Source organism: Mauremys mutica, chromosome 2 (assembly GCF_020497125.1).
Source record: "Mauremys mutica isolate MM-2020 ecotype Southern chromosome 2, ASM2049712v1, whole genome shotgun sequence".
Lineage (NCBI taxonomy): Eukaryota > Metazoa > Chordata > Testudines > Geoemydidae > Mauremys > Mauremys mutica.
In genome coordinates, this window is record NC_059073.1 from 92,206,680 (window position 1) to 92,230,974 (window position 24,295).

The 24,295-nt window shown below is 40.3% G+C and overlaps 1 protein-coding gene across 1 annotated transcript in view; it reads right to left on the reverse strand.

Moving 5' to 3' along the window:
* Positions 1-24,295, reverse strand: part of PIEZO2 (piezo type mechanosensitive ion channel component 2) — a 457,344-nt gene that overhangs the window by 127,155 nt on the left and 305,894 nt on the right. The window contains exon 8 of the mRNA XM_045007801.1: positions 2,035-2,203. Within this exon, the coding sequence (XP_044863736.1) occupies positions 2,035-2,203 (169 nt within the window). The remainder of the gene's footprint in view (positions 1-2,034; positions 2,204-24,295) is intronic.

The following is a 24,295-nucleotide window of genomic DNA, read 5'->3' on the forward strand; positions in this document are numbered from 1 at the left end:
GCCTCTGCCAATCTGCCCTGGAGGAAAATTTCTTCCCGACCCCAAATATGGCGATCAGCTAAACCCTGAGCATGTGGGCAAGACTCACCAGCCAGACACCCAGAATTCTCTGTAGCAACTCAGATCCCACCCTATCTAGTGTCCCATCACAAGCCATTGGGCATATTTACTGCTATTATACCATCTAATACCATCTGCTCTCAGATTGACCCATTCAGCCAATTTATCACCTTTGCATTCTGAACTTGGTTAATAATGTAGAAGAGGTACCATAAGTTAAAGATAAGATCCTCACTACTATGCTGGTTTGACATTGTTTCACATTGTAAAAACAGAAGACACAGGCAGCTACAATAAAAGACAAGGACCAAATTCAGGTCTCCATTAAAGTAGCATAAATCCAGAACAACTCTATTGACTGCAATGGAATTACGGTGGATTTAGACTGGTATAACTGAGAATAGAATTTGATCTAAAATCTTCTAAGACAAAACAAGTAAAAAGAAAAATCAATTCCTGATCCATGGCACAATCAAAGGGGAAAACCATACATAGCGAAATAGTCTATAAAGCTGCTAAGATTTAGAAACCAGAACATATCATTTTATGGAGAGATGTAACAGTGTATTTTCTGCATCAAAAAAGAAGCCATAGTACAAAGACAGCATTTATCTTACAATGGTTTCATATTTTGATATTTTCCCTTTATAAAAGTTAACTTTTTAAGACATCCCCACCAGCTTCCTATCCTCCTAAAAATGTCTGACTCTTAATAAAGAGACAAGGCGAGTGAGGTAAAAAATGAATGAAGACACTAATATTCCACAAGGATGCAACTGAAATTTAGACTCTTCACAGCTTTAGTGCTGTGTACCTGTACTATTGTGTGCAGCATTACCAAACCCAGCTTCAAAAATCAGACCTCCACAAATCATGCCATTTTTTTAAATAATGAAATTTGGGCTCATTTTATTTTCCTTTTGTTTTCTGAGTCTTCAGGGTGCCTTTGTAATCATGTTCCATGCTTTTCTCCACAACTATAAGATCTAAGAACTTTACTTTAAAAAAAAAAGGAAGCTGAGATGCTCACATAATCACATGAATCCTGGACTTGGGGCTTTAAGAAAAACACCAAATATTGCTAGACTCAAGATAAAATTGCAAGATTAGGCAAAACTATATATGTTTTACAGTATCCTGCACCAGATTGCAGCTGATATTTTGGTTTTTGGGCAACAAGCCCTTGAGGCTGCTTTTAAATTTTTATTCTCTATTGCCTTTGGTATAAGGACATTTTAAGGCTGTGTAAAGACCATGAAACACAGAGGAAGATTGCTCATTGGTAACTCCTGTGTGCTGCATTTACTGCTTATTTTGCTGTGACTTTATGGTGCTTTGCACTATGAGAAAAAAAACCCCTCTACCTACTGTAGACAATATTCACACAGACTTCCACAATTCAAAAGTAAGCTAAGAGCTGATCTACACTAACTCTGTGATACTATTTAAGTTACGCTAGTTCAGTTATGCAAATTATGTAACTGAAGTCAACATAACTTAGGTTGACTTACATCGGTGTCTACATCGTGCTATGTCGACGTGAGACCATTTCCCATTGACATAGCTGCTGGCTCTCAGGGAGATGGAGTACACAAGTTGATATGAGAGCACTCTCCCATCTATTTAGTGTGTCTTTACCAGACCCACTAAATCAACACCGCTGCATTGATCACAGCAGTGCCAATTTAGCCAGTAGTGTAGATATAACCTAAGCTTTTGATCCTGTAGCCCTTAATCACATAAGTAGTCCCATTGACTTAAGAGGACTACCCATTTAAGAGCTGGAGGGACTTATCAGAAAGAGTGTATTTAAGACAGCAGCTTGGATATGGCTGCCTCACATAAAAATTTCACTCTGCTGTTTGCAAATGCCAGTAACAATCTGAGACTCTTACAGTCATTAGTGAGCATTAGAAAAATTCTACTCTGGTAGCTTCATTCTCTTCATAAAGTGGGAAGAAAAAAATATATTACCCTTACAACGGGCTCTTGTAGCCAAAGGCGAATAAGAGTTGCCAGGGTGTAGTACATCACCAGCAGTAATATGGGATTGGCATGGTGATACCAGAGTAGTTCTTGGTTTGCTATGATCTTCCAGGTGCTTGAGCAGTTGGTTTGAATTACGGAAGTGACACCAAATAACCTGATCAAAAAGAGTAAGAAAAAAATTTAGAGAACAAATATTTAATTTTAAAACGTTTTAAAAGTGCAATTAATAGATACATGATTATCTATCTTAATTTTGTTTAATTTTTTCTACTTGTGAAACATTGGCTTTAATACAGTTTGATTTGATTAAAATGTTATTTATTTAAAGTGTCTTAACTGAAATGCAGGTCAAAGTCAACATTTTCTTTTCACGACATTTAGTGAAAAAGGGAGGGTTTTTAAAAATAAAATAAATGAATAAATATATGGAGATACACCTATCTCATAAAACTGGAAGGGACCCTGAAAGGTCATCAAGTCCAACCCCCTGCCTAGGACCAAGTACTGATTTTGCCCCAGATCCCTAAGTGGCCCCCTCAAGGATTAAATTCACAACCCTGGGTTTAGCAGGCCAATGCTCAAACCACTGAGCTATCCCTCCCTCCAGAAAAGACAGAAAATAAGGACATTATGTCTTTGCACCTCTCCATTCCAATGAAAAAACTACCGGGGACCTGACCCTTGTCGACTCAGGCCTGAAGAAAAAGAAAAAGAAAACTTCATGGCAAATCTGTGTCTTACGTCATGGTAGCCACTGCTACTCCCTTTGGGTCCAACCTTTAACATTTAGTAAGTTATGATTCATAGCAAATTAGTAAATTGTCTCACATCATCGTTCTAGTCACTTTGTCCAGGATAGAGTTGGAGAGCAACTCTCTCAGTAATATCTGCAGAGGCTTCAGAACTTGTAACAGCTAGGAGTTTTAATGCACTGTCCTAAAAACCTAGGCCACAATCCCCGAACACTTATATACATGGGTAATTTTACACAAATGAATAGTCCATCTGAATTCAAAACTGTTCTAGATGGAAAGCGAAAGCACTCAAGAAGCACATTTTAGAGGGTGCACAAAAAATGTTATTTGTGAAATTACTTGTGAAAAATAACATAGGTGAAGTTTTCCACAAAGAAAACATGAGGCATCTCAGAGAAGGATTTTTAAATTATTATTTTGCTGGACCTCACAAAAATTTCTGGCAAGTAAGAATGGCTAATTGCAGATTGAAAATTATTTCAAACAAGAAAACTGTTGTATTTTCTACAATTAAAATTTAAAGCAAGATGCTAGAAATTCCACACCAAAACTGGTGAAAACTCAATAACGAATCTAGTCCCTACAGTTTAAAATATTTTTGCAAAGTTCTAAATCAGGGTTATTGAAGTCTTCACCATGATTTATCACTATTTAACTAAAGATTAACTAAAGATGGCAGAGCTACGATTTCTTTGGAAGACTTAAGCAATGATTTCTATTCACCTAAGAACACTGTATTTTTTAATGTCTAACTAGGCAGTTAGGCATGCCAGATAATGACTTTCTGTAGGAGTATTGCATACCTCGCCTTCTGACTTCAACCAACTAACACATTAATTCCACAGAAACATAATGCTTGGTGTGTGTCTTTTTGAGGTTTTGAAAGGAAGAGAATTAAAAAGGGGAGATTCATACCTTTTCATTTACTAGAGATTAGCAATATGGATGTAACAGCATCTATCACTAGTCAGAAATCTCTAAATCTGGTGTTCTAACACATTCTATTAAACAATTTCCTTACTGGTCACTTCTCATTCTGATCACTAACATGAGCCAGAGGCTATAAACTTTCAGACATTTTAGTTTGCTTGGAAAAGTAAAAGAGAATTCTGCATACAAAATAAAATGCTGTAATTAGAGAGGAGCCTGAGCAAACAGGTTTGGATATGGCCCAGAATCAAACTTCCTGTGAGTTCAAGCACATTTGGACCTGGTGATTTGGTTCAGGTCTATCTAACTGCAACATATGCTAAACTGTGTTATGTTAATATTTCTACTATCATAGTAGAACATCCTCTGTTGCCTTCTGCCTGGTCTCTCAACCAACTCGCATCTCTTCTCTCTTACTGATCAGATGCATCCAGCTCCCACCATTCTATCTTTCTCCTTTATTTTATGCTACATTCTTCTTTCTACTATTTTAAAATTGTATTTGTAAGTACAGCATTGAATCACACCAACTCTGTTTCACAACGGTATCATTGTTTCAGATCATGATCCAACTCTCACTGAAGTCAATAGAAACCTTTAGTTTATACTAAAAACAGGAAAAGAAAAGATGTTACTGTAGGTCATCTACTTTATCTCTCTGCCAGCGTAGAAATGATTCCTACAATATATATTCTACTGCTTTGTACAAAACCTACAGTAATTTTTAAAAGTTTCTAGATTTAAGTCTTCATTTAACCTCCCTTGGAAGACTACTACTACACATTCTACATGGTTTTACTGTTCAGAAGATTTTCTTGATATTCAGCCTAAATATTCTTTGTTTTATTTTCATCCCCTAACTTCTAATTATTCCCACACTAATTAATTCAAGTCCCTTCTAGCTGTTTATTCCTATCAAATACTTGTAGATCATTACAGTGTGCCCCACTTAGTTGTCACATAGCTATGCAATACCTATTTAGCTCTTTTAACCTTCTCGTAATTCAGTACCTCTAGATCGATCATCCTTTATCTTCTCTGAAGTCACCCCAATGTTTCAGCATTCTTCCAGTATGAAGGTACTCAACACCATATTCATTATGTGCCTGATCCAAAGTATACTCAAGTCAAATGGAAATATTTTCATTCATTTAATGGGCTTTGTACCAAATTGCCTCTCATGCAGCATTTGTGCCTGTCCATTAACTTCAATTCGAATTGTGGGTGCACAGAATCACTCAAGATCAGACTCTAAAACCTTTTAGTTATTCAAAGCTTCTGGGATAATATTCAAATATTCTGGGATGATTTCCACAATACGAAGTTGCATGAGAAGTGATATATGAAATACCATGCTTCGTTCTAGATATTTTTATGTTAGAAACATGTCACAAAATCAGCCCAACTGAGGATCAGCTATTTTTTGAGCTTGGTTCTGACCTCAGTAGATGTCTTTTTCAACATACATAGCATATACCATAAGTAAACGGAAAAGAGGAAATAAAATGCAAAGCTTGACAAGCATGTAGCTTGTTCAGTCTGGACACTGAAAAAACATCTGGAGAAACCCATCTACTACTGTATATTCTTTGCTTAAAAAATCATATTTAGCTCCTTGCTAAACAAATGATTTTCCAGGTACAACACAGTGAGCCATTCCATTTGTGCATAGAGGCAGAAGTTGTATTTTTCAAGGTACAATTTAGTATTCCAAAAATATATTTTATGGAAATCAGTGAATTCACAGAGAGGCAATGATCCAAGAAGTGTTTTAAATTATGAAGGCCAGGAGGAACTTTATTACTCTGCTGAGGAACATTAGGAAACAGCTCACTTAAAAATAGCTTTTAAAACAAAGGTAACAGGTGGTTGTCCCATTGCTGCTTTTCAAGCCCATTTTCCCAGCAAAAGCTTCCTACTGAATCCATTTGGTGGATGTACTCTGAACTTCCAAGACTATGATAAATATTTAATAGTAATTTAGCAACAAAATCACATCGACTTAGAGTGGAAATGTTGCTTTTAACTGAAAACCATGAAAAACTTTCTTTCTCATGATATTCCGAATTATGGAGTTGTTGAAGTGTTACACAAATAATGGCTGCACTCAGCTCACAGCTAACACGTGTACAATTTACAGCAGTTTATTGGTACTTTAAGATGTTATTAGAATCAGTGCTATGTTATGGTTTTACGTATCCACTGATTAATGGTTAAGCAAACTTAAATGGAAATTAAATACATGTTATCCACAAGACTGCTGAACAAATTAATTATGATCAGCTATTGCAATATATGCTACATACAGTCGTCATGAACTGGGACATTTTTCGTTTCAAGAACAGATTCACAGGTCCAGATTCTGGTCATGCTGATATTATTAGCGGTTTATCCATTGACTTCAATGGGTCCAGGACTTGCTCCATCAGTTTTTAAACCAGAAGGGCAATTATGATAAAGTAATCTGACTCACTGTGTAAACCAAGTAATTCTTGCATCAAATCATAAATTGCAGTTGAATTCAAGAGTATATTTTAGAAAGACATCTAGTCTTGATTTACAGATTCCAAGCGATGGAAAATCTATCACATCACTTGGTTGGCTGTTCTAATGGCTAATTACCTTTATTGTTAAAATTTTGCACTTCATTTCCAGTTTGTATTTGTCTAGCTGCAACTTCTAGTAATTGAATCTTGTTATACCTTTCTTGGTTAGATTAAAGAGTCTGCTACAATAAGATACCTTTTCCTTGTGTAGGTAATTATAGATGTAATCAAGTCATCTCAATCTTCTCTTTGATAAACTAAATAGACTGAACTCGAGTCTCATTGAGCTGTAGCCCACGAAAGCTTATGCTCAAATAAATGTGTTAATCTCTAAGGTGCCACAAGTACTCCTGTTCTTTTTGCGGATACAGACTAACACGGCTGCTACTCTGAAACCTGTCATTGTAAGTACTAAATTCTAGACCTCAAATTATTCTTGCAGCTCTATTCTGAACACTTCAACTTTTCAACAACCTTTTTTTCAAGGACACCAGAAATGAATTCCAGTAATAGTCTCAGTAATGCCATATGCAGAGGAAATTCCACCTCCCTACTCCTGCTCAATATTCCCCTGTTTCTACATCCAAGGATTACTGTAGCCTTTCACCCACAGCATTACAATGGAAGATTATGTTCATTTGGTGATTTACTATAATAACCGAGTTCTTTTCAGAAGCACTGTTTTCCAGGATATCTGGCTATAGCCTAGATTGTTCCTATATACATAACCTCAGATTTTGCTGTATCAAAACAAATATTGCTTGCTCCCAGCTTACCAAGCAATCCCTATCATGCTATGTATGTAGGTTCAGAAGGATTAGATTTTTATCAGTCAATGTTGATAAGCGTCAATTTCTCTGTACAGACACAAAAAATATTTCCATCGACAATAATCGAAAATTTACAGCTATGCAAAGTAAGAAAAATGCTTCTTGAGAAATGATTAGTGCTAGATTTAAGGATATTTACTTTGTATATTTTGAAATGTGATGTTGACAATTTGTTTCAACAGCTATGAAGATTTAACTTTTTGAATCTCAATATCTTCTCTCATAAATAATTATTACCTGACCCCTCACAATTTTCCCCAACTGTGAAAATTTAAATTGATAAAACTTCATACTTCGCTGAACAGCAGTGATATGAGTACCAACTGTTGTATTACATCCTTATCACTACACAAGATAAGGACTGGAAAAGGAAACTAGTTCCACTTAATACTTCCATGTCATAAATTAAAAAAAATATATATTGGCTAAAGAAGCCAGTATGTATCATTATCAAACATTGGATGAATGCACTGTTGTTACAGTATTAGATCTGTCATTGCAAGCTTTTCATACATTAGATGGCAAAAGAAAAATCCTTCTTTGACAGTAAAGCTTTTCTTTATTAAGTAAACATTTTTTTTTAAAATGTAGTTAAAATGCGTATGTACAGTACTTCTAATTTCAGATTTTACATTTTGGAAATAACTGAGTCTGTGACTTCATTAATGAAGTTCTCACTTAATCTGACTCCTATTTCTGGTGTTTAAGGTCAGGCAACAAGATGATATAAAAATGCTATTTTTGACCACTTAATGCCAGAAACAACCATCTTGCATTAAAGGGTTAGGAACTGTCACTAAGTAATTAAGAGAACTAAAAGCCACACGTTTGCTGCAGAAAGCCTGTAAGTGAAAAACTAACAAGGTCGTAAGGATTTAGATCCTGATTCACTAGATGGAAGTAAAACACATAGCAGTTTTTCTCATGAGCACACACTAACGCGCAGCAATGTGCAAACCACACTTTATTCAGGTAATTACACATAAAAAATTTATTCAGTGCTTTGGATCAAAGAGGACATCAAGTGATTCATAATGGCAGGAAAATGTCTCTTACCATGTACTATTGATTATGCTTCCTCTGAAGGGGCTTAGAGTGCAACTGATTCTCAGGCTGGCTAGTGTTCTAGTGAGCCTCTCAATGGCCTAATCACAAATACTCATAAGCATAACACACTGTTTTGTTTTTGGTTCTTACGTATTCTTGCTGGACCTCAAAGTCTGGTGATTGAGAAATGATGGTTTTTGTCCCATTCTAATTGCATCTGTTGGCAGATTTATAAAAGCTAAACCTGTTTCCAGTATTGTCAAAATTCTCTCTGAACACCTGCCATAGATCATTCAGGTCAGACACACAACCGCAAGCAAATAACGTGTCTACATATATGTTAACATATAACATAGTCTTTTAGTGTTCTACTCCATTCAGAGATGATAAAGTGAAGAGATGGAATATGTTACATCCTAACAGCTATTGAAATGCTGGAGAGGTTTTGTTTTGGTAAATGCAGAAAGAAAAAAAGAAAAGGATCTAAATGGTTCTCCAAACACAGCTGAGACTTACTTTTTTTCAAGCTGTCAAGGCCAAACAAAACAGAGATTAAAACCAACCAGCCAATTCCCATCCATCCCCAACCCCCAAAAATCTGTACAGCTATTGCATGCAATGTTACTTCATCTGGCAGAAGCCAGAAGCCACTGCTTCCGTAGGATGTAAAGGCAAAAGGAAGTATAAATTCCCAGAACAAATGTGATTGTGTTATCTTTTGAGCTGGGGAAATGATAATAAAAAGCATCACCATTATAGTTTATAAGGAAAGAAAAAATATTTGTAAAGGGAGCAGAAGCTCTTGGGCCCTCACTACAGGGGGATTTTTGTAACCACTGTAACATAAGTAACAATGCTGTCTAATTTTAGAGACAACCATGCAAAATGCTTTCATATGGTGCTGGCCCCCCTCCTTGATTCCAGTTGCTACATTGCATTCAAATAAATTAAAATACACTATTAAATGCTTTTCTAACATTACCTTTTTTTATGCACCACCTTCCAAGATATTCTGTACACTGTGGGGCCATATCCCCATGCTCTGTTACGTGGCTGCAACTCCTATTAGTTTTAGTGGACAGTTACTCCATTATAACTAAGAGTACGTGGAAATAATGGGCCATCCCTGCAATTGGCTCTTCAATGGGCTACACGTGGACCCAGAGGTCTCCCTGCAAGGATAACGTCTTTTTCCTTTCTTTCTCATGTAACTGGTACCACTATCTGGTAATATATGTTACGAAGAACAATCAATCCAGCATCACAGCATAATAGTTTAAAATGAAAATGTAATTAGGGATTGGAAAACTCAAATTGCAGCTTTGCAAAATATTTAGAAATTTACTGAATAAAGACATTTTCCCATCAAAAGCCTGCATATCACACAAAGGGGTTTTTTAAATAAAGATTTCTCTCTCATCTTTAGACCTTACTTTATGCTAAAATAGTCCTATTACTGCTAAAATAAATGTTAACAGTTAATCATGCAACAATATTAATGCTAGGTCCGTATTATAAAAGCAATTTGATCTAAATGGAGAGAATCCCTGATTATTCACTCTGGACATGCTCTTTTCTAGTATAAAAGTTTTACCATAGATGTAACAAAAGGTGAAAAATGAGTATGAGTAAGTCTATTACAATGTCAAGTGTTGACGCAAAATGGGAGGTGATCAGAGAACAGGACAGTGAAAAGATCAAAGTTTTATATTGCCGAGGCAAAGTTTTATAGCAAATTCCTATAGGATCAGCATTTCCTCTTTGTTTATTTACCTTTTATTATTATAGAAACCTTTTGCAGTGCCTGATGCTTATAAAGTCACTATTTAAAATAACAGCAAGATTAACAGAGGCTTTTTTATTTAAAGTAGTATAATGCAAATTAAAAGAAAGCCTTCGTCCCCCAACTAAGATACAGTACTAGAACATAATGCAACTTTCCTTCTTGCTCAATACTTTGTATAAATTGAGGGGTTTTCTTCCACTTTGTTTCAGCCCAAAATATAATTATCCTAACAAAAGGGTGGTTAGCAAAACCTGAAATGAATAGAAATGAACAGATTTCTTTTTAATTTCTTTGAAAACACAAAGATAGTCCAAAGGTGAATATTTTCAGAAATGTTAGTAAAATTTACATTGGCTACTTTAAAATCAGCTGAACATGAAAAAATGATTTTTCATGCTTTACAAAAATTGTTCAGATGCTTTTCTTCCTCAAGTCCTTTAAAAAGGTGGCATCTTTTTTAAACTGCAGACTTGACTTTGAGTTAGCCCTCAGTGATGAATGTGAGCTTTGTCAAATCTGAAATTGGCTGGAATAAAAAATGCATCTGGAAGTAAAGCAATTGCACAGCAAAGAACAAATACCATTATTACATATCCTTTTCCTCAACAATGCCAGTAGCCCTTACTCACACAAGCTGAACCCACTGATTTCAGAGAGGCTAACAGGAATGAATAAAGGCTACTCACATGAGTAATGGTTTGTAAAATCAGATCTTTAAAACGTGCTCCGAGTTCTGTTATCCATATAAACACATGCACAAACATATATCACTCGAATCTCACATCACACACTGAAATAAACACACACTCTTGAAAAGAACCCAGCAGGTCTGACAGCCCCTCCAGACTTTCTCTCTACCCCAGAAGTTTATTACAAATTGTACATATTCTGTAGGATGCAGCACATTTTGGGGCACAAGCCTCCAAAGTACACTAACTATCTAACTTAATTGACCATATATTTTAAAAGAAACATTGGAGGATGGGGACTAAAGAATAGGGTAAGGTGGCCAGAGTATGTTGAGGGTCCAGAAGGATTAGGGTTAAGATGATCAAGTCAGCCTTTATTAATGGAAAAATTAACATTTGTTTTGCCAACCCAAATTTCCTTGAAGATTCCATAAACACTTATCTTCCCCAAGGGCTTGATCCTGTAAGTCTCCTCTTCATGCAGCTCAATGGGATACCCATGTGCAGAGGACTTGCAGAATCTGACAGGGTTGAAGCTTTTAAATTGCTAGTTTTGAGTGATGCAAAAATGTTCAAAACATCTGTGATAACCAGTTTATAACATGTGAAAAACCCCCTTGTATTCATACTTGGATAATTCAAAATTGGCTTAATGGAATTTTTGCCATGCTTACAATTAATTGTTTGCTCATAATTCTTCTCAACCCAATTTTAGCTCAAGGAGATTTTTTTTTAAAGTATCTGACATAGAATGAAAGTGCCTTCCCTCAGCCATAACTACAGTGTTGCTATCACAACACTGCAATACACACATTGAACGTGAGGCTTGATGGTTAAGCAGATCATTGTAACTTTTGTTTGAATGTCATCATGTTTCTATAGCTCTTTAGCAGATGTCTGTTTGTACTTTTTTCTACGGAGACCTGGTTTCCATAGCTCTGATTGGATCAAAGTTTTTCTGGCAACGACAAAACCAGCACCAGTATATCCCCCACCCTCTTCTTTTAGCCAATGACTTTTCCTTTAAGGGAAAACTAATCTCAAACGCAGAGCTGTTACATGTGAAACCGCATGAAAAAATGCAGAATTTAAACCTTGTGGGCAAATACCATCCATGTAATGTAAGTAAAAAATGAAATTATGAGCCATTAATCCAGGGATAAATGCATAGAAGACAGGGTTACACCCTGAGGATTGAGCATTATATAAAAGTTAGCAAAAACTCTATTTAACTACAACATGGCTCTTAATTAAAAAAAATCTTATAGTCAGCCATAAAAAAAATCACTTTTCTCTCAAGTGTATTAACAACTTTAAAACAGGATGTTAAATATTATTTGCTACATAACCTATTTTTGTACAAGCAACCTAATAATGGATTTTTTTCTGAGGCTATGTGACTGGAAGCTGTTAGGCTTTGGACATCCATTAAAAACAACTGGACCTCAGACATTCAAATACTTAATGTGTGTGAAATAAAGCAGCTGGATATAAAGATTTGAGAGTTACAGCCTGTTTCATACAACATTAGGGCTTTGGAGTTACTCTCTACAGTGGTAGAAATACAAGTGTCTTTACTTTAGAGCGAATAGTATTCCAGTGGTTTTACTAATGCTCTGGATACATCAAAGCCCTTTAGAGCTAAGACGAAGGCTACTTTCTGAAGCATGGCATGAAAAAGATATATCCATCTTCCAAATCAGTCCATTTCCCCAGGTTTACATTTTGTTTTGTCATCCATACTGCATCTCTGATATAGCCTGAATGCTCTGATGAACATTAATATAATGCTTGTTTTACAGTAGATCAGTGAACTATATCAAAATTTGTACAAACTGTAGCCCTGAGGGCAGGCCTGGATTAACCAATGTGCACTCTGTCCACCTGCATAGGGACCACACCAGGTCTGGCCCTAGAGTTGCCACTTGCTGGTTTTTTTTTTAATTTTCCTGGACATTTTTTGATTCTGCATTGCCAGTTGCAATGTGCCAGGATTTTTTCACTGGTTACTTAAAGTTACTTGTGTCACGGAGTCCCCGGGCGATGCTCTGGACCTTGCTCCCCACAAAGCCAGTCTGAACTTTGGGGAGCCTCCTCTCCCTTGGAGCAGACTGTCTTCAGGGCAAGAAGCTCACACGGCTTCACCTCCTGGGTCTCTCCTTGGAGCATTCAGCATATGCCCCTCCGCACTCTTCCCTCAGCGAGTCTGCCCAGGTGGGGTCCTGGGGAAGCCAGAGTGTCCTGCACCCCCACTTCACAGTCAGACATGACTCTTAGCCAGCCAGTAAAACACAGGTTTATTAGATGACAGGAATACAGTCTAAAACAGAGCTTGTAGGTACAGAGAACCGGACCCCTCAGGCAGGTCCATTCTGGGGCCCAGTGAGACCTCCACGTCTGCCCTCACTCCTTGTCCCCAGCCAGCCCCAAACTGAAACCCCCTCAAACCGCTCCTTCTCTGGGCTTTGTTGCTTTCCTGGGCCAGGAGGTCATCTGATCTCTTTGTTCACCTTTAGCTATTTCCTTGCAGGGGGGAAGGGCTCTGGCCATTTGTTGCCAGGAAGACAGAGTGTCAGTGATTTATGCACACTGGCCTTTATCCCACCACCTAGAGACTTAAGAAATGCATAGGGGAAACTGAGACACCCACAAAACAGTCCCACTTCGTCACAACTTGTAATTTCATAGAAACAATACGATCATAGAATTGCAGGACAGGAAGGGACCTCAAGAGGTCATCTAGTCCAGTCCCCTGGACCCATGGCAGGACTAAGTATCATCTAGATCATCCCTGACAAGTGTTTGTCTAACCTGCTCTTAAAAATCCCCAATGATGGAGATTCCGTAACTTCCCTAGGCAATTTATTCCAGTGCTTAACCACCCTGACAGTCTGGAAGTTTTTCCTAATGTCCGATTTAAACAGCCCTTGCTGCAATTTAAACCCATTGCTTTTGTCCTATCCTCAGAGGTTAAGGAAAGCAATTTTTCTCCCTCCTCCTGTAACAACCTTTCATGTACTTGAAAACTGTTATGTCCCCTCTCAGTCTTCTCTTCTCCAGACTAAACAAACCCAATTTTTTAATCTTTCCTCATATGTCATGTTTCCTAGACCTTTAATCATTTTTGTCGCTCTTCTCTACATTTTCTCCAATTTGTCCACATCTTTCCTGAAATATGGCACCCACACCTGGACACAATGCTCCAGTTGAGGCCTAATCAGGGTGGAGTACAGCAGAAGAATTACTTCTCATGTCTTGCTTACAACACTCGTCCTAATACACCCTTTTTGGGCAAATGTTACCCTGTTGACTATATTTAACTTATGATCCACTATGATCCCCAGGTCCCTTTCTGCAGTACTTCTTCCTAGGCAGTCATTTCCCATTTTGAATGTGTGCAACTTGTTTCTTCCTAAGTGGAGTACTTTGCATTTGTCATAAGAATGGCCATACTGTGTCAGATCAATGGTCCATCCAGCCCAGTATCCTGTCTTCTGACAGTGGTCAATGCCAGGTACTTCAGAGGGACCGAACAGGACAGGCAATCATGAAGTGATCCATTCCCTGTCACTCATTCCCAGCTTCTGGCAAACAGGCTAGGGACACTTAGAGGATAGTTTTTCATCCCTGCCTATCCTGGCGAATAGCCATTGATGGACCGATCTTCCATGAACGTATCTAGTTATTTTTGAACCCCACCCACCACCCTCATAAGAACTAGATAAGTTCATGGAGGATAGGATACATATAAGTCCTTATTGGATTTTATACTATTTACTTCAGACCATTTCTTCAGTTTGTCCAGATCATTTTGAATTGTAATCCTATCCTCCAAAGCACTTGCAACCCCTCCCAGCTTGGCATCATCCATAAACTTTACAAGTGTACTCTCTATGCCATTATCTAAATCATCGATGAAGGTATTGAACAGAACTGGACCCAGAACTGATTTGCCTTGTTGTAGTAGCAATGGGCGTCCCAGGATCTGAGAGAGACAAGGTAAGTGAAATAATATCTTTTATTAGAGGACCGATTTCTGTTGGTGGGACAAGCTTTCGAGCTCCACAGAGCTCTTTGTCAGGTCCACAGGGCTCTTCACATAGTAGCAACATGTTTTGACTATGGCACTCAGGTCACCTGGCCATTGGGAGCACTGCCAACCCAGTACCTGGCTCTCACTCCATGTGCAGGGCCCTCAATGTGCTCAGGGTGGCAGCTGAGGCTCCTGCTCCTCTCAGCACAGGAAAGCAGCATGGACCTGAGAGATAAGGTGCAGAGACCAGGGTGAGGGAAGCAAAGGCTCCTGGGAAGGGATGGTAGAGGGAGCCCCTGAGCTGAGGCTCCTGGAATGGGGTGGGTGTAGGGGTTATTGGACAGGAAGGTTGGGTTGGTGGTTGTGGGGGACACTTGAGGGGGAAAGAGGCTCTCAGACTGATGGATGCAGGGGGATGCCTAAGATGGGAAATGGAGGGTCAGGCTGGTTGGGGGGGCACTGGCCATTTTTTCTAATCCTCAGAGATGGCAACCTAATTTGGTACCCAACCAAGTTTGCCCTAGTAGCCCCACATCTTGCCAGGGGCAGGCAAAATTTCAGTAAGCGGCATTGCAAGCTGGTGTACAGGGTTACACTGCCATCTTGGTTTGGTGCCCTAGATAGTTGCACAAGCAGGTTTGGAACTGGTAGCAGGGCCTCTTCTCTTCTGTCTAGTTTAAGGAAGGTGGAGAGCCCCCAATTTCCATAGTGCACAAGGCCCCAAAATTCTTTAATCCATTCCTGCCCTAGGGCTCTTTATGGTGGCCCCTAAGAGTGATTGTGTTAAGAATATCTGATTACTACATGAAACTGTGTCTCAATAGCTTTTCTTTCCCCGTGAGGGATGAGGCTGGGGGGAAGAGAAGAGCAGCCTCTAAACTGCTACTCCATTAAGAGGAGGAGAGACAGACCAGAAGCCCATTGCCACATAGACTTCACAAAGTGGTGAGGGGTGTGGCAGTGAGCAAGCAGCACAGCGGCTGGTGCAGGGAGAGAGGGGGCACCCTGGAGAGAAACCAGCAGGGCCAAGAATCCACACAAAGAGGTAAGGGTGCCTCATTCCAGTTGATTTTAGGAGAGTTGTCGGGCTCAGCAGTTATTTTTCATTGGTTATAGAAAGGGAAAAGGAACACACATGCCCCCTTCCCCTCATGTCACTACCTTCCTAAAGACCTGGGTAGTCAAGACAAATGTACCTTCCTTTGGAGAGACCAAGCAGCAGGGCTCTTTTCAATGCATGGGTTTTTTCTCAATTCCTTCCCCACAGAGGCCAGGGTAAGAGATGGCCCCCTTGATTCATTTCCCCCTCCCCTTCACAGGGAGGCCTTAGAGGGAAGAGTTTGTGCTGGCAGAGGGGTGGGCTTTGCTCTGAGAAGAGTAGAAGCAAACACAAACACACAACATAGATCCTCTTTGAGTAGTCCCTGCAGTTCAGTAGGTGAGAGGCTTCCCTCCCAATACGCTGATGGGGACAGGATTTACAAGTTCCTTCCTTTCATTTGGCTCACGCTCTGAGTTCATTACCAGAAAGCGTCAGGAGGAAGTCTAGCTCGGGTTCCATCTAATTCTACTTGGAGTTTCACTTACAGCTCCATCTCCTCTCACCCCCAACATTGTCCGTGGCTTTAAAACAATAATCTGGCCTTGTAGCAGGGTGGACCCCTGCTCCTGCCCTGAAGGATTAAAAACAGCCCTGGGAGGAGGCTGTGGCTGGAGAAAGCAGCTTTTAGGCTGGGCAGATTGGGGGAAGTGGCTGCAGCTGGGGCCATGCTCCAAACAGACTCAGCTGGCCCTATAAAGGCAGAGAAGCCAGGGGCAGACAGGAGTCTCCCTCTGCCTATAGAGGGAGAAGGGCCTGGCTGCAGGGACCTGAGTAGAGTACCTGAGTGGAGCAGGGCTGGGGAAAGGCAGAGGAGCTGGGGAGCTCTAGCCTGGAAAGCCCCAGACTGTGGCCTAGCATAAGGCCAACAGGTACTGGCAGTTGCGGAGGGCAGCCCAGGGGTAGGCCAAGGCAGCAGGTCCAAACCCAACCTTGCCAGTGATGAGTAGGCTGATACTGCAGTCTGCCCCAGGGCATGGGGCTAGATGATGACTGGCAGTAGCCTGATACTGAGGCAAGGTGAGGATAGCGGGTGGGGGTTCTCCTGGGGAGGGGAGACCCTGAGAGAAAGGGGTTACTGCCAGGGGGCAGCACCCCAGTTAAAGGGGCACCGGGTCCAGGGAGGGACACGGGGGCCAGAGGACAGGCGGATCACCGGCCTGCAGATGGCGCTCCGGAGCTGGAATGAGCTAATTCACAAGGACAACCAGCAGGAGGCACTGCGGGGTGAGTCCGCACATCTACAGGCCTACATATGCAATAGTCACAACCTGTCACTGAATACCAACTGCAATTCAGTCACTAAATCAGGACTAATATTGCTATTCTTCAAAAAGTGCTGTGCCAATTCAGTCTGGGCTCTCTTTGGAGGTCTCCCAATGAAAACTGACCAACTGTGACACCACTTGGTAATCAGAGCCTAAAATGGTATAGCTTCAAAAGAAAAATAAAGGTGGAAAAAAGGAAGATGACAAGCAAAACCAGTAAACCCCTTTCCTGTGCTCATTGTTGGGTCACATGCCATATTGTTTTGCTGAGGCACTTGGAAGAGATTTCTGAAATACATAGGAAGTGATACATCAACACTGATGCTGCTGGAACCTTGTGCAGAACCTCCAGGATGGGAGACAGAAAAAAGAAATGTCAAGAGTCAGAAGGAAGGAAACATACTGGACACATTAGGTGGCCATTCTCTCCCACTCCCTCATACATGTGTAGTCAGAAGGACCAGAGGACGAGAGGAAAAACTATTCATGTTAAATAGCACCATCTAGGGCAGGGGTTGGCAACCTTTCAGAAGTGGTGCGCTGAGTCTTCATTTATTCACTCTAATTTAAGGTTTTGTGTGCCAGTAATACATGTTAACGTTTTTAGAAGGTCTCTTTCTATAAATCTATAATATATAACTAAACTATTGTTGTATGTAAAGTAAATAAGGTTTTTAAAATGTTTAAGAAGCTTCATTTAAAATTACATTAAAATGCAGAGCCATCTGGACTGGTGGCCAGGACCCAGGCAGTGTGAGTGCCACTGAAAATCAACTCGCGTGCCGCCTTCGGCACATGTGCCATAGGTTACCTACCCCTGGTCTAGGGGAAGGATATAGCACTAGTATCAAGGAAATACAGCAGCGAGTTTTGATTTTTTTTATACACAGATGAGCGAAAGCAATAAGCAAGTAGGCCCAGGAACAGTGTGGAAGGGATATAGGAGGGAAAAAACTGAGGGAATGTTCAGAAACAATGCATAGTGTACAAAAAGGAGTCTCTTTGCCAAAGGGTGAATTTGGATACCCTTACATTCAGCGGGAGGCATGGTTTAATGTTGTCTTGCTGTGCCAATTAGTAAGTGAGGTTACTAGCTCTTTGAAATAAGTTGGCAGAGTGACTGGAAGGATAGCAGCCAACAATTCCACTTCAGAAGTTTCACATATATAGGGGGGTGGATACTACAGATGGGCAGATTGAGCTGATTTTCCTGAGCAACCAGGTAACTCAGGCTATCGAACTTCCTGTTGCCTTCAGTTCAGATGCTGGTGGAATTAAAAACTTACTTGTGTGGTTAGCCCACCAAGTGTATTTTATGTCAGTGTCTTCAATAGAAATCATGTGGGAAAGGGAACACATGCAAAAATAATGTTGGTGGACACAAGCATTTAGTAGACCAGAATTATCTGAATAAAACATTAGTGATTCAGGCACAATAACTAAGCATGTGATTGTCTGTTAGGACAATAAGTTTTTACTGGTCCATGGAGATATGCTGTTAGCATTTTATTGCAGAGCAAAGAATAAATTAAGTTTTGACAAAAGCAGTATTTGCCTTGACAAAGTATGGCACATATTGATTTCAGACTTCAGATGGAGAAAGCTTACAGCATGATCTACTGAACTAAATTCAGCAGCTTGAGCCAGGAATGCTAATCCAAACTTTGAGAAGCAGTGTGAGTCTTGGGCAAGTGATTTAATTTTCCAGTGTTAATTTCCGATCTGTTAAATGGGGATAATTATATTTATCAACCTACCTGTGAGAGGTTCCAGAACTGTCATGGAGATGTAGGTCTATTCTGTTGACTCATCTGGCAGCCAGACCAGGAGGATTTCATTAGATTCTACTCAGATGGATGAAAGATAGTGAGTTGTTGAGGCAAAAGAGTGACTAAGATCTTGCAGGGAAAACCCTAAAAAGTCAACTCAGGAGAAAACTCAAGCTCAGGTTTATGATTGTTCATCTTAAATTAAGAATAAAGGAAAACATCAGGAAAGTGACTGTGGATGCAGGGATGATGGATATGAAGGCCTTGTCAATACAGTAACTCCTTACTTAAAGTCGTTCCGGTTAACATTGTTTTGTTGTTACGTTGCTGATCAATTAAGGAACATGCTCGTTTAAAGTTGTGCAATGCTCCCTTCTAATGTCATTTGGCAGCCGTATGCTTTGTCCACTGCTTGCAGGAAGAGCAGCCTGTTGCAGCTAGCTGGTGGGGGCTTCTAACCAGAGTGGACCGGCAGCCCCCCTATCAGCTCCCCAAGTTCCCTGTGCTGCAGCCGCCCAGCAGGCTATCAAGGCAGTTCAGCTGTCCTTCCCACCACTGCCATGTGCTGCTCCTGCCCTCTGCCTTGGAGCTGCTCCCAGAGACTCCTGCTTGCTGTGGAGGGGGGGGGGAAGGAAGGGGCTAATGTCAGGGTGTCCCCCGCCCCCCTGCTCCTGCACCCTGCTTACCCCTTCTCCATATACAGCAGGAAGGGGACACAGATGGAGAGAGACAGAGAGAGCTTGGGACAGCAGCTGCTGTCACAACTTCCTGATCCACTTAAAAAGACAATGCACTTAAGAGTGGGTCAGCTTACTTAAAGGGGCAATGTGCATCTCTCCCCCCACACAAGGTGTGTGTCTGTCTCTGTCTAGTATGCTGTCTCCCCTCCCTTGTGTTCATGCTGCCTTGTGTGAGAGGCTACATTAACAACAATGTATTAACCCTTGAGGGCTCAGCCGAGTGCTAGTTCATCATTTAGCAGCAAGGCACTCCCTGGGAAATATCCCACCCTCTTGCACCATCTAACTTCACCATCTCTACCAAGTTTCACAATCATCATAGCAGTGAACAGTATTAAATTGTTTGTTTAAAACATATACGGTGTCTATATCTATATAATATATAGGTTTTTTGTCTGGTGAAAATTTTTTCCCTGGAACCTAACCCTCCCCTTCCCTCCCCCCTATTTACATTAATTTTTATGGGGAAATTGGATTAGCTTAACATCATTTCGCTTAAAGTTGCATTTTTCAGGAACATAACTACAACATTAAGCGAGGAGTTACTGTACTAGAAAAGTACACAGTTCAGCTAGTTACATGACTGCAAACCTGTAATATGCAAATGCACTTAAATGGTAGTAAACACTGACTAGATCAGTTTGTGTCAGCAGCTTACCAACATAAGTTAACTGATATAAGCAAGGGTTAAACTGGCTTAACTACATCAATATTAGGGCTTTTCACTTGTTTATCTAGACTGATTTTTAAAATCACACTTCTCTAGCACAGACAAGGACTAAGTCATTGTGCATCTGCTGTGTTGAGACTGGGGCCAGACTCTGTCTCTTCACACTACCTCATAAGAAAGTTGGGATGAGTCATTAGTGAATGTTTGTACGATGATTTCAAAATATAAAGAGCTATATAAGTGCTAAATATTATCATCATTACTGCTAGGCATGCCAGAATATGAAAAAGGAAGGTTGGCAAGTAGATGTTAGGAAAAACTAAGGAGAGGTGTGTCTAGCCAAAAGCGAATTGCTAATTATAATTCTTTTCTCTTAATACTATAAAATGGTAGAGATCAGAAGCTGGTAGGACTATGTGATTTTACACAAATGTTTTCTGGGCATGGCAATGGGCCGTTGTTTAGGAATCATGGCATACAGCTGTGCATTCATTTGGTGATGTTTTCTAGGTCAGAGGACATGATGTGGCATCTTCTGTCACCAGAGCTTAACACCTGCTCCTGAGCTTGTGGATGGGGGAACACTTAGGAGGAGTGAATGAGCAGAGACAAAATTCACAAGGCTTACCATCCAATTTGAGGCATACCCTTTTCAAAATATTACAAAACAAAGGACAACTAGCTTTTGATACCAAACTGAGGGCCCAGTCCTGTGAAATGGTGAGTGCCTTTAAATCAGTCCATCATGCAGGACCAGAGCCATTCCTTTCACTTAGATTTTATGCTTGTGTATTAATGCAATATTTAAAATATTCACAAACTGGCTGATCCTCCAGATTTGTCACATACTTTAAAGGCTAATATCACCCATTTGGACCCAGCATATTAAAAGTTATGATTAATTATTTTTCTCTATTAATTATATGACATTGGCATCATTTTAAGGATTCTTCCCATTCCAGATAGAATCATAGAAATCTAGGGCTGGAAAAGACCTCTAATTCCAGCCCCCTGCTCTGAGACCATCCCTGACACCTGTTTGTCTAATTTGTTCTTAAAAACCTCCAAAGACAACCTCCCTTGGAAGCCTATTCCAGGACTTAACTATTCTTAGTTAGAAACTTTTTCCTAATATCTCATCTAAATCTCCCTTGCTTTAGGGCTAGTCTACACTTACCTGCCGGGTCGACGCGGTGAGTTCGACTTCTCGGAGTTCGAACTATCGCGTCTAATCTGGACGCGATAGTTCGAACTCCCCGCGCGCTCCGGTCGACTCCGGTACTCCACCACTGCAAACGGCGGTGGCGGAGTCAACCTTGGAGCCGCGGACTTCGATCCCACAGCGTCTGGACGGGTAAGTAGTTCGAACTAGGGTACTTCGAGTTCAGCTACACTATTCACGTAGCTGAACTTGCGTACCCTAGTTCGACCCCCGCCCTTAGTGTAGACCTGCCCTTAGATTAAGTTGTTTACTTCTTCTCCTACTTTCAGTGGACCAGAACAACTGATCACAGTCCTCTTTATAACAGTCCTTAACATATTTGAAGACTTATGAGCCCCCCCCCAGTCTTTTTTTTCCTGAAGACTAAAAATGTCCTGTTATTTAACTTCTTCTCATTCTAAACTGTTTATCATTTTTTGTTGTTGTCCTCTGGATTCTCTCCAATTTGTCTATATATCTCAAAGTGTGGTGTCCAGAACTGGACAAAATACTCCACCTGAGGCCTCACTGGTGCTGAGTAGAATGGGACAATTACCTCCCATTTCTTACATATGATACTCCTGTTAACGCACCTCAGAATGATACAAGAGATTTTTTTGCAACTGCATCACATTGTTGACTCATATTTGTGATCCACTACAACTCTCAGATCCTTTTCTGCAGTACTACTGCTTAGCTAGTTTTTTAGTTGTGCATTTGATTTTTTGTTCTTGAGTGCAGTACTTTATATTTGTCTGTATTGAATTTCATCTTGCTGATTTCAGATCAATTGTCCAAGTTGTCAAGATGATTTTGAATTCTAATCGCACACTCCAAAGTACTTGCAACCCCTCCTACTTTGGTGTCATCTGCAAATGTTATAAGCATACGCTCCACTCTGTTATCTAAGTCAGTAATGCAAATATTGAACAGTAATGGACACAGGACAAACCCCATTGTCACCCCACTAGATACGTCCCCCCCAGTCTGACAGCGAACCTACTTTCTGAGTACAGTCTTTCAACCAGTTTTGTACCCACCTTATAGTAATTTCATCTAGACCACCTAGCTTGCTTGGCATATTGTTCCAGCTGGAATGCACTGTTCATTGGCAAGCTTTACAATAAGAGTGTTAAAGAGTTCTGCGTCAGGATATCTTCGCCCAGACAAAATTTGTGTAGTTATGTGTTATGTTAACTTAAATTTAATAATTAAATGGACAGATTTTCAAAGTTCTCTTCATGCATACAATGTTCACGTGTAACATATGGGTGCACATACTCAAACTTGAATGAGCACATGGGATGTGATCCATCTCCATTTGGCTGCAATTGGAGTTTTTCACATTAACTTTACTGGGAAGTGGATTGGGTCCAGGGTGAATTAGGTGCCTGCTAGACACGTGAATGTGAAAATATCTGCTGTGAGTGTGCACAGACCTGATTTGCTCAAGCACATTTGACATTTCCTCACAAAAGTTAATTACAGTTAATTAAAACTTTGAAAATCTGCCCCCAAAGTCTTAACAATAAACCCAAAGAAAGATACATCTTGCATCTGAAGAAGTGGGTATTCACCCACGAAAGCTCATGCTGCAAAACGTCTGTTAGTCTATAAGGTGCCACAGGATTCTTTGCTGCTTCTTCCAGCACTGGTAATATGTACCAATTTGGCAGCAGAAGGAGGTGGAATTTAGCCAGTTTTACGTCATGCAATGGAGACTGATTTTATGTTTGCAATTCAAGCCTGGTTTCCGGATACAGCTTATGCATCATTCTGATAGCCAAGACATTTTCCTCCCATATTAATGAGAACCACCTGTACAGAAGGCTAACCAACAACCAGGTATGCCAAAGAAAACCTCACCAATTGCATACTCACTCACCACTGTAGCAAAACACAGCTTGGAAACTGGTGTTTACCATGTGAAGAAGGCAGTTGTTTTCAAAAGGTCTTAGCACATCAATTTGTTTACATCGGTTTCAAGTTAAGGGGAAGATACACAGCCCAATTCATCCCTGGTGCAACTCCAAAAACATGAATAAAGTTGTGCCTGCTTCTGCCAGGACTGAATTTGCGACATATAGTTCAGCAGCTACAATGAAGGAGCAACTCTGGTTGTTGGGTCAAATTAATGGAGATACACCACATATGACTTCTATATAAAGACAAACGGAGAGCGGAAGAGGGGCATTCAAAGGGAGGTTATCACTAACCAGCTGCCTAAGACAGGGTCCCATCACCTTCCTCAGAGAATCAGTAACTTACTGATCCTAGATTATTAGGGTTGGAAGGGACCTCAAGAGATCATCTAGTCCAACCCTCTGCTCAAAGCAGGACCAATCCCCAAATGGCCCCCTCAAGGATTGAACTCACAACCCTGGGTTTAGCAGGCCAATGCTCAAACCACTGAGCTATCCCTCCTGTCTTGGAGCAAAAATATAACTGATCTTCAAGGAGTACTAAACTCTTTACTAAACTCTTATAGCATGAATGAACTTCAGAGGATTCCTCTTGGATAATCATCCCAACATTTGGATGAATCTGATTGCCTTTATTGCAGAGATTAAGCTGGAAACCTCACAAGAACAAGCTTGTGAAGTTTCTGGTACTTTCTGGCTACAGCCAGTTGTGAACTCCTCCAAAGGGTCTCTTGCTATATTTTCATACTTCAACTTTTGGAATCTATCAAAATCGGAATGTTTAAAGGCACATGAAAAATAAAAGAAAAACAAAACAATAAAAGTTAACCCAACTTTTTCAGTCTTGAAAAGGTTTTGTTTGTGGTGAAGGCTTGAGTTGGACTCACTGTACGTGTCTCTTATGTGGCCCATAAAATTGTGTTTGACAATGTCTGGCTGCAATAACTAAGACCCTGATGTT